Raw genomic sequence first — 11,922 nt, 5'->3', positions numbered from 1 at the left:
ACAATTTGAACGGAGTTATCCACTAACTGTGAAGGGCTCCAACTGCCATCACAAAACCGTACAGAAATAAAAAAAAAAAAACATCCGCACCTGTGCCTCTTACCCTTTACTCTTGGTGTTGGTGTCAAAATTGTGATCTTTCTAGTGTGCATTTTTTTCCCCTTTTGTGAATACAGTTTATTTCATACTACCAATATACAAAGATCGATGTTGTGACTACTGCTGCAACTGCTGCTCCATCTCGAAACGGAGCGAAAGGTTGTTTGTTGGTTTGTTGGAAAATCAATTTCAAGTTTAGTTGCAAGTTTTATTATGATTATTATGGTCAAGTTCTGCTCTCATCTCTTCTCCACATAATTCCTGATTACACGACGACGCTGACGACGTTGACGACGACGACGACGACGACAATTGTGCAAAAACCGAACAAAAACGGGCCAAATCAAGAAGACATACCTACTAAATTTTTTTTTTTTGTTCTAACCAACCCGATAAAGATCGATAGAAGAAACGTAAACAAACAATGAATGGAAAAGCTTTTCATTTTTTTTTGTGCGAAATATTTTCGAACCATCGAACCAAACCGTAGATGGCCATCCTCGCGCAGACAAAAGAAAACGAAAAAGTCTAGTCGATGTATCTTTTTTTCTCTCTCTCTCTCACTCTCTTCCAATCCACTCCAGCAGTGTTTGACTTCCCACAAACAAACAAACCGAAACTTGATGTTGTTCGATATGATTCAGTGTGTGTTATGGTTTCATCCACTATATTTCGTTGTATTTCTTCTATATTTTTTTGTTTTTTTCAAACTGTTTCCTTTCTTTTTTCTTTTTTTGTTGTTTTGTTTTACTATAATTTCAATTTCACTAGATTCCTCCTGTGGAACAACGAAGGGGTTCTGCTGTGTAACAGTGGGAGAAAAAAATTAGCTGGGCTGACGACGAACAGAAGAAGAAGAAGAAGAAATAATGTTTTTCAGTGCAATGCGTTGAAAAACATAAGAAGAAAAAAAAACACTAGGGAAGAGGATAGCTTGAGCACTCGAGTTAAAGCGGTCTAAAGTTTAGAACCAGCAATAGAATGTATTAAAAGGGATATGTTTCTCAAGTGTGTAACTGTTTTGCGACTCTCGACATGCGCAAAAATCTCGGAATCTAACTGTTGACAGCTCGAGTTAGGAATATTACAAAAAAATAAACAAAAAAAAATCAATTAACAGCGAAGAACCTAGCGAATTTAGATTATTTTTGAGTAACGGTCGCTTCCTTTGCTTTCTCTTTCTCCGATGCTTTTTAGGCGTTGTGCTCTTCTCATCGGCTGTTTATTTTGCGGAAGCGGGAAGCGAAAATTCATTCTTCAAGTCCATACCAGATGCATTTTGGTGGGCTGTGGTTACCATGACTACTGTCGGATATGGTGACATGACGTACGTTTCGCTCAATCTCTCTGTCACTCTTTCTATCACTTTTTATTGTTCCTATTACAACACAAAAACCCAACCGAAAAATAAAAAAAAAAGAATACATCGTTTCATAATTTCGCCTCACTTTATCGCATTTATGCTAGCTAGCGCCATATCTCTCTCGCTCTCTACACACAACACACTTTGTTTCGCCTTTCTATTTACATATGCAATCGAACATGTATTTATATCGTATCAGCTCTCGCCTGCCTCTTGTTCAGTACACACACACACAAACAAACAAACACACACACATATATTTTTACATGCATCAATATTTGCTCATACTGCATATCCCAAACAACACGCGATTCGATTACTTTTTCGATGCACATTTGTTTCGGTGCAACATATAAGCGGTAGATAGCGAACAACACGATATCGATCATAGCAAGCCGGTTCCATGTGACACTTTTCATTCCATCCCTTGACCACCTTCCTTCACTGCTATTCACACCATCAGTTCCTTCGCCTCGCATAACTTACATGACTGTTTTTAATTTCCTTTGTTTTTTTTTCTTTAAATCTGTTCCAAATAAAAATGTGGTAGAAGATCATCATCCGTAGTGTTTTAGTCGAGTCGATCGAAGTAGCCCGCCAAAATTGCCCAGTTGTCCTATTTTTTCCGTGTCCTCCGTGTGCCCATAGAAAGCGGGCAGCCTCATCTCTTATTCCAGTGCTCATCAAAGTAGGCCATCTGGACACCACCAACCGACGCCATGTTCCTCCTCTCAATCTTCTCGTCCATCCAGGGTAGAAAGCCGCACTGCTTCGATTTTTAGTATGCCGAGAACGACATTTTCGATAGAACAAAACAACAACAACTACAACAACAAAAAAATAAATAACAAATATTCATTCAATGTGGGCAATTCCAGCAGCTGCATGCAAACTTTCAACGTTCAACCTTTCAATTGGACTCAAATTCAATTTTCATCAATAGCAAATTGGCTAACAGCTTGCAACCAAAGAAAATTTTTACATCAAAAAAATCGCATTCAAAAGTATTGTCTAAAAACCGTTTTTTTTTTGGTTCCAACCACCCACCTAAGTATCTTTTCCGCTAATCTCCATCATGACAACTTTTTCTGAACTGATGAAAAGCAAGTTTCGTTTCACAGTAGCGAAAAAAAGTTGTCCAAGGAGAGAATGACACCATATTTTTACTTTCACATAATTAAACTTTCTTTCTGATTTGATATTTTTGTTTTTGTGTAAATTTTCTTTCGGCAGTTCTATTTTGGTTCCGTTCATTCTCTATCCTATTTTCTTTCCAGTTCGTATGCAGCGTGTTGCTTTTGAAACAAAATAAAAAAAATTATCAATGTTTATTCGTCGTGCCTCATCGCCTACTATGTTGTTGCCTGCTTGCCTGAATATATCTCTGCAAACAAAAATTTACTCCACCCTATCTTTATCGATTGTGCTGCATCTTAGCTCTGTTAGTTCACATGAAAGCATGATTTTCTCTCTCTCTCTCTAGTAAAATGCACGTTATTTGTCACATACATCTGTTCGTTCAACCTGGCCACTAGCGGCACTTCGAGTCATCACACACCACCAGACCATCCATGATTCACCCATGATATCTCTCTCTCTTTCTCTCTTTCCGCCCTTCAAGTACACAAACCATCATAGCAGGCACTTTGGGTGTGTTTTCGCGAAAAAAAAAAACACCCAAAGCCTGAAATGAAAAGAGAAAAAAAATCCCTTCCACATCCAGGCACAACCCCGTCAAATCAAACCGAAATTGAAACGATCAGCAAGCACTAACATTTTCGTTTTTGTCTATTTCGATCCGATCCGATCCGTGGTCCGGATGTGCCGCTGTTTGAACTGCTGCCACGCCACCCAAAAACAAAACCCAAAACAACAGACCGGTCGGAGTGTGGGGTAAAATCGTCGGTTCGCTGTGTGCGATTGCCGGTGTGCTCACGATCGCCCTCCCGGTGCCGGTCATCGTCAGTAACTTCAACTACTTCTACCATCGCGAGACGGACCAGGAGGAAATGCAGAGTCAGAACTTCAACCACGTCACCAGCTGTCCGTATCTACCCGGCACCTTGGGTAAGTACCGTCCCGGACTCCGGACAATATCAGAAAACTTTTTCTCCGGCACAAAAAACAAGAATTCGAAAGCGTTTGAGTCTTTTGACTTAATAAAGTAACTGAATTAAGGATGTTTCTTGAGGAAAAAAATTCTTCAGTATACAATATCTAGAAAGCAGTGTGAGGAATCGCATCCCAGCATAGTCGGATGTATAAGACGACGCAATCAACCTCAATCACACTACTTCAATTGAAACAACAAAATTTAACTGAAAGCTTTTTCTGAAAAATTACTGAATTTCGAGGGTAGAAGATTACAATAATCTTTTTATGGTACTCCTTCGACAGACTTATCAGACAGATCAGGTGTTTTGAGTGGGAGTTAGACCATCAAAATCCACAAACATTCGTCAAACATGGGGAACGTGTCACTTGAGCCATACTGTTCTGTACCATCTAGAGATGTGCGAAAACCGTCCATTTTAAAGAAGCACTTAGAAGTGAATAGTTCTGCCAAAAAAAATCAGTTCTTTTGTTGTTTAAAAACTTTTGAGGTTTATGCGAAATACAAAACATTTTGTTGCAAGCAAATGCAGTAATGGTTATTACAGTGAATTTTTACGTGTATTTGTACTTATAATCTTCAACTTTTGTGTTTCTTTTCTAAAATTTTTAGAATTGTCAACCATTGTAAAATCATTCACATTCATTTCTTTTTCAATAAATAGGGAACTATCATTTTTTATTAAACAACTTACTCACTCTTCTGAAGAACTAGTTTTTTTGTATATCGGTTCCTCCCGGTTCAGCAATGAGTTTATAAGTTTCATGTGATTCGTTTCACTCAAGTCAATTATTTGCTGAAAGTAATCAATTAAATACGTATAGAAGAGATCTCACACCAGATCTCCCCGTTTCAAGCAACTCCAAGACTTTCGGCATCAAAATAAAATTTTCAATTTAGAAAATTTCATGTAGTCCAATTAAACACCATAGCTCTGTTAACAGGACAGTTAAAAAGTTGAAATATTTTGAAAAGTGGTCAATGTTTGACAGTTTATTGTCATTGATTATACCGGAGTTCAGTAATTGTAATTTGATTATTCACTTCAGGCTATATTTCTTACGCACTCGCTGATTATCTCTGTGGTCTTGTTCGAAATTCCTGTATTTCATCCTGATCCGACTTCTGGTTCTGGATTAATGGGGTGAAGTGTGTTAAACATTTTATACGATCATTTAAAGGGGCGAAACAGAAAACGTGAAAAGATTCTAAATCGGCCTCAAAACTACTCCAATCGGTAGTCATTATTAGGAAACGGTGAACTAAACTATTCGACCATGTCATATACATTTCGACTCAGCTCGACGAACTGAGCAAATGTCTATGTGTGGCGAATATTGTCGATCACTTTTCTTGGAGATGGGTGAACCGATTGTCACTAACTTAGATTCAAATAAAAGGTCTTATGATCCTATACAAAGTTCCTGAATATCATTCCGATTCGACTTCCGGTTCATGCTATTCTAAGACAATTACAGGGTGATATGCACCAAAATAGTGAAAATAATATCTCTCAACCGATTTTCACCATCTTAATTCTACTGAAATGTCTTAAGATGCCATAAGAATGTTCTAATTTTCATTCGGATCAATCTTCTGGTTCCGGAGGTAGGGTGCTTAGTGTGAAAATGTCAATTTCAAGATTTTTTAGACTACCTCTTTATTTGTGAGAATAGATATGTGCTTAGAATACAGCTGTAATAGCAAAAGTAAATAAAACCTTTCTTAATCCACCTAGTTGTGTGATAATGCCTTTCTTTCTTCAAAACTCATTTTTGACACCAATTAACTCAGTCAGTGTTAGTGATTGCCGAAAGCTTTGACAGAAGCTGCTATATTGCTATCTATATTGCATACAACATTTTCAATCCGATAGAAGATGCTACAAGAACTCGAGTCTCACAGTGCATGAACCGTGAGAGAATTTTTCTACATTTCTTCGCTCCACTTCATACTCTGAGTATTTCACGCCATTAAAAAAATTACAGTCTGATAATGATCGTTGCTTTGTGGAATTTCCCAAGAGAGAATCGCAAGTTGATAATTATCGCAGAAAATCGAATCGATGATTCAACTTGATGATTCTCATACTAGGTTGCAATATTTCAAAACCCTTGTGTGGAGCATTCACAGACATTTTCATAGTCACAACTTATACAAAGGTTATATGCACATAGTTAGAATAAGCGGCGACAGTGAAATGATTCTATCGCAATTATCAACTGCCTGTATAGAATCGGATCGCGAAACGAGAATAAGCGACCGTTTGTTGCTTCAGAGAGGATCCCCACAGCAGCGTGTTAACCTTTTATTCTCAGAAATGTCATAGAGAGAAATTCGCTCTCGCACTGGTGTCGATTCTATGTTAAATGAGTCATGTCGGGTTTTTGTTGCTGCGATAATATCCGTCTCTCTTTGATGGCAGTGATTCAATCGTGTGAAGAGTTGCCAGTGAGCGTTCTTTGTAACAAATTTTGGAACATTTTTGGCTGGAACAAAATCGACAAGAGCAGAACAAAAGACTCTAGCGGGAACAAAATCGTAACAGATTTTGAAACGTTTGTATCACAATTATTATTGAATTTGATATAACTACAGAAGCCCGAAAGCAGAAATTTATAACAATAGTTGTAATAAATTAGATAGCAAATTTAACACAGAAAAACTATATCACAGCCAACTTTTAGTTCTTTGAAATTCTGATCATTATATTTTGATATGAAGCTACGGGAGGACTCATTTTTTCAATTAATGAACATTATCATGAGTCTTGCAAACGAAAATAAAACATCATAACTGATTTTGTTATTATATTGTTATCATAAGTTCTAACTTTCAACTGTTTTCATTTGTTAAACATCTCAAAATAACACAAATTTTTATACATATCAACTGTTGATATACTTGTGTTATGATTTTGTTATGTGTATCTGATCGGGTATGGTGCTTTTTCATGATCGAAAGTTTTCAAACTTAAACCGCTGAGCAGCACCCCTTACCCATGCCCGATTTAGCTCAAATTATGCATGAGGACTTTTTTCGAGGTGCCTCAAACTTTTGAGCACTAGCGCTTTACGAAATTAGAGGTGATCCCCAAATATTGGCACTCTTATATATATATTAGAGCGGTAAAAAACAACGTGTTTTGTCGGTTACGTCACTTATACTATCATATCTCCGGAGTCATTTGATCTTTGAACATGATCAATGGCCCGACAGTAGCTTTCAAACGAGTCTATGGATTAAAATCGGTTCAGCCATCTCTGATGAAATTGAGCGGTTAAAATATCTTTGGAAAGTGCTCACACATACACACACAGAGACATTTTCCGATCTCGTCGAACTGAGTCGAATGGTATATATAACTGTGAGTTTCCAAGGCTTTCAAACTTGGACCTATTTTTTTCCTTTTTTTGTTGAAAAAAAAAGCCTTAGGGAAAGTTTCAGAGTGGAAAGATTAATACTTTCGGAGCAGTGAATTTTTCAATCACGACCCGCACGCTTGGAGCGTACCGCAGCGCAACTCCTCGTATACGGGCTTAATTTGTCGACACATGTCGCGCCACTGATCGAATCCTAACTTTGACAGTTTTTAATTGAGTTAAACCCCTAAGGCTTCTTTTTTAAACTAAAAAAAGAAAAAAATAGGCACTAGTTTGAATTTTTCTTTGTTTTAATTTATACCATTTTTTAATTTTATTAACTTTAAAGGTTGTTTTATGGAATCGCTTATTTGAAAGCTAAGGAAAAGACGCACATTTCATGTCTTGGACGAATTTTTGTATCTTTATTAGATTTTGCAGTATATGCTGTTGAACAATGGCTTTTTTTTGTATACGGGAAATTTCAAAAAATCATATCTCGAAAATTTCACATACCATATTGAAATAAGAAAATACGTGTCGAATATTTTCGAGTTCTTTACCGAAAAAAATAGTAAGATGCAAAAAAAAATTTGGATGGTTGATTTAGCGTGGAATGCCCCTGATCAGGCGCGTATACAGGGGGGTGTTTTAGGGGTTCAAACCCCCTCCGAAACTCAAAAAAGTATGATATTATGTAAACTCTTTTTTTCAAATAAGTAAAAAATAAAATGAATAATTTTCAACAAAAGACTCCACAATAAAAAATTTCAAATAATTATATAAAAAGTTCCATTTGTATGGAAATTGATCAACATGTTCTGAAACACCCCCCGAAATTTTTTTCTGGGTACGCGCCTGCCCCTGATACATTTCTGGTGACAAACTTCACGTGATCCCATTATTTGAATGTGGTGCTAGCCCGCATTAGTGACAGAAACTGATGTATATCTTTTTTCAATATGAATATTTTCGGAATTTGTGCTCGCATCTCATCCGATATAGTCGAAAATCGAAACAGAAACAAAAACAATACAGTGTAGTGAACAATAAAGTGTACGAAATGGGCAAAGACGATTTAACAAAGCCTGAAACTTGGCCTAGAAGATTTGTATAGATCTCAAGCGCTGCAAAGTTGAAATGAAAATGAAATCTTACTTAAAAACGAATGCACCTAGACGCTAATAATGGACCGTATGAATAAAACTTAACATGCTTGAATTTCGGTAGTAAATGCTACGTGTGGATCAAGTTCCTGTCAAAGCATGCTACAAACTGTAGTATTTACTACAAGTTTTCGGTAGGTAGCTCTAGAGGTTGCTACTCGTGTGTTTGCTGATAAAGTGAAGTACAGAAATTAAAAAAGGGGCATTTTTACAGATGTAAGTACGTTTCTTGCTTTGTGCATGTTATGCCAGCTTTTCCGGCTCTGTGTCGATACGGTATGTAGTAAATGCTTAAATTCGGAAGCAGCATTAACTACATGTTCGAACTTGTTTTTTATTCATACCAAACCGCGTTATACTCTGTGGACTTTGTTTTTGAGAAGATACTACAAACAACAGACTTCACAACATTTTATTCATTCGGCCCAATGTAAGGGAGATTTAATTCAACAAGGCATCTGTGGGTACATTATGTTCGCTTCGATTAACAACGATGTGCATAGTGTTGCTCATGACAATGTTAAATATCAAATCCCTGTAATGGTGGACAATGCAACAGACGTGCGCGTGCATGACCTTCCCCCGCAGACCAGCGACGTTCGGGAAAACATATCGCAGTACGGTGTAGTTTTTTCCATCGAAAGGGACTTACTTATGGCGGAATTTTTTCCCCGGTATCCGGAATGGCGTACCGAGTGGTACGTATGCAACTACATAAGCCAATTCCATCTTACATCGTTTGTGGTCAAGATGGAATACATCCGTGTAAAACGCTGATTACTTATGAAAATCAGCTGATTACATGTCAGTTTTGTGAACAACCTTGCACCGAAACTGCGAAAAGGACATCTTCAACCAAAGACAAGGTCAACCGTTCAACAATAGAAACTAGTGAGCGCAGTACTCCTGTTTCACCATCAAACCAACCAGCAACAGCAACCAATGTACAACAAGGCGCTTCTACAGCAACTAGCAACGAGCTGAAGACTGCGAAAAACAAGGAAAATGAAAAAAAAGACGGGAATCAACAACAATAACACCATCATTCTTTCCTTTATAAATACAATATGTGATATGATATCGGGTGTCAGTAGTAACAACAATAACACCGATGCGTCAATATATGACGATACGATCCACGAACAAAGTGCTCCTCAATCCTCGCAGGAGGGAAATGGAAACTCCTCTGCCCCTAGAAAAAGGGTGAAAACGAGATCCAATACAAAAAAAAATTATTTAAAAAATCGGCTCAATCGGCCACGTAAAGCTTGTACGCAAATAGGCCTGAATAAAAATATCTTTTAAATAACGATCATCTATTTTGTTTCAAATTCGAAGTAAATTCAGGGCAGCCATGTATGAATTAGGACTGATGAAGAATTGAAATTTGAGTCTTCGTTACGATATGTAATGTTTCCAGTTTTGCAAAAAAAAAGTATGCTCAAAGCAGTTCCCGCATACGCATGGCTGACTAAAAGCTGCCAGCTGGAAAAATATGGCTGGCAGACATTCTGGTGACCGACTGCCTCACCGCTGCCAGATATGCAACTCAAACGATACAACCGTATCCACCAGGATTTTTCCACATTGAAATCTTTCACATTTTCAGCGAAGGTAAGAAGATGAAAACGCTCGGCTAACTTAGATACAGGCGACTTTGTTTTGTCAAATTGGATTTGACAACCGTCACTGAATCAATTTTGGTAGCCGTCTGGTGGCCATGGCTGCCCAGGTAGCCAAAACGCTATGCGGGTACCTATCAAAAATTTGAACTCTTGATCTAGTAGGCTGGTTACTTTTATACTGAAACGTCAGTTATTTTCTTGTGCGTTTTCGATCTTCAACGATTCAAATCAATCCGAAATATATAAATTTCCAGAAAATATTGATCTGAATCAAGCAGTTAGTTTCGATTTCAATTGCTGCCGATTTGACAACAATATCATCAACATGTGTTTTCAAGTGAACTAATAACCGTATTTTTTGTATTTTTGCAGGTCAACATCTAAAGAAAAACAACTCACTGTCCGAATCGTCGTCCGACATGATGGACCTGGAGGACGGAGTGGAAACAACGCCGGGCCTACTAGGTGAACAAAATCGTATGGTTCCATTTTTAGGAGCGCATCTGACCGATAAACAACAATTGCAGCAGCAGCAAAACTGCTGTAAGCAACCGTCGAGCGGCGGTGGCGGGCCTGTCCTCCCCGGTAATGGCGGGGGAGGCGGCACTGGTGGAACGAATAATAACCTCCAGCAACGCCACAATAGCGCATTAGCCGTTAGTATCGAAACCGATGTCTGACTACTGGGTATGATTATTTCTGCTAGTTTATCCTTTTGATTTCCTGAATGATAGTTGTTCACAAATACACAAACACACACGGTGGTAACGCGCGGTGGCCAGAGATCGTAAATTGGTGAAATTTATTTCCGAATATTTCTGATTTGTTGGAAAGGCAGACAGCAGAAAATGAAAGCGATGAAACGATTCTCTGCCGCCAGTGTTCAAACCAGTACTGCATTGCTCCTTCATTTCAAAGCACCTCACACCACACTGAGTACAATCTATAAGATAAACGCTTCACCCCCCCTCACCGTACCGTACACTGCGCCTTACGCAACATTATTTATGCGTACCTGACCCCGTTGTTGCTCACAGCTTGGGAACTGTTTGGAGCAAGTATTGAAATCGCTTCATCTGACAAACTCCGAAATATCTTTTCCCGAGTATTAGAAAGCCACAGTTGACGATTGGACTAAATTTGTTTTCGAAGCTACTGAAACGCTGCGCACAATTTGGTAATTTAGTTTAAAGTTTTGTGTTGATTAAGCTTCAACCAACTTGCAATCAATGCAAACCCAATCCAAGTGTATGCTAGGACAGCTCCCAAATACAGACTAGTAGTCCCAAACAAAAAAAAAGTGAGCTTACCACGTATTGACTGTTGTTGCCTTTAATTGCACTCACATGTTGCGCCGAAGAAATTCACGAGTTTAATTTTGTATTCGTAGAATCGAACCGCTGTCAAACTTGCTTCTATTAGTTATCTGGCTTCTAGCGCGTTTAGAGTATGGCGAAGCGCCCAGTTCTATGATGTTTGTTAATGCTGAAAGAAAACCCCTTTGCGCCATTTGACGAAAAAAAAGCAACAACTAAATGAACTAACCTCTATATCTTCCATCTTGAACCGAACAACGAACGATCAGTTTGATCGATTTCAAGTGCAGTAGGCGTCTAAATGCTGGTAACTAAGGGCCAAAATTTGTTGTCCATGACGACGACGACGACCACGACGAAAAAGAAGAAGAGCAGTACAACAGAAAAAACATATGTCGAATCGAAAATGTTATGACTGCGACTCTGTTTGACTATCCACCGTTGATCATTCCTTTCTGATCGCTCCGATCCGATCGATTGAGTGTTTTGAAGTGACTGTTTGTGGTGTTGTTTCGATTAAGAATTGGGTTGCGCTGCAAGGGTTCGCAACCATCATGCGGTGATTTCAAAGCTTCCAAAATCTATTTGCTGTTCAATTTGTAGATTTCTTAGGATACTTTAGAAATGAAATAAATCGGACATTTGTTCACCAATTTGACATCAAAATTTTCCTTTCGGTTGCGAACCACTGTCTTGAATCAGTCCAAAAACATTTACGTGAAAAACACACACGCAGTTACCCACTACAGTCACTTCAATTGGCTCCATCGAACATTAGTAAATTAACACATAAGAAATATAAACTCAATCCTCCTAGTTGTTCGGAACAACCAACCCCGACCGATCGAGACTCATGCCTTTTTTTTTCCTGTTTTTCT

The 11,922-nt window shown here is 38.2% G+C and overlaps 1 protein-coding gene across 4 annotated transcripts in view; it reads left to right on the top strand.

Annotated features, from left to right (window-relative positions):
• LOC131426663 (potassium voltage-gated channel protein Shaker) overlaps positions 1 to 11,922 on the top strand; it is a 213,577-nt gene that overhangs the window by 184,641 nt on the left and 17,014 nt on the right. For 2 of the 4 annotated variants that reach the window (XM_058589543.1, XM_058589546.1), the window contains exons 9-11: positions 1,297 to 1,426; positions 3,339 to 3,529; positions 10,101 to 10,415. In XM_058589543.1, coding sequence (XP_058445526.1) covers positions 1,297 to 1,426; positions 3,339 to 3,529; positions 10,101 to 10,408 — 629 coding nt within the window. In that variant the 3' untranslated portion in view covers positions 10,409 to 10,415. Of the gene's footprint in view, positions 1 to 870; positions 1,258 to 1,296; positions 1,427 to 3,338; positions 3,530 to 10,100; positions 10,416 to 11,922 lie in introns of those variants that run through there. The other 2 variants (XM_058589545.1, XM_058589547.1) reach the window with 2 other exon arrangements.

The sequence above is a fragment of the Malaya genurostris genome, chromosome 1, assembly GCF_030247185.1.
Source record: "Malaya genurostris strain Urasoe2022 chromosome 1, Malgen_1.1, whole genome shotgun sequence".
Classification (NCBI taxonomy): domain Eukaryota; kingdom Metazoa; phylum Arthropoda; class Insecta; order Diptera; family Culicidae; genus Malaya; species Malaya genurostris.
Note: the sequence above shows the minus strand (reverse complement) of the source record. Positions and strands in the feature narration are given on the sequence as shown.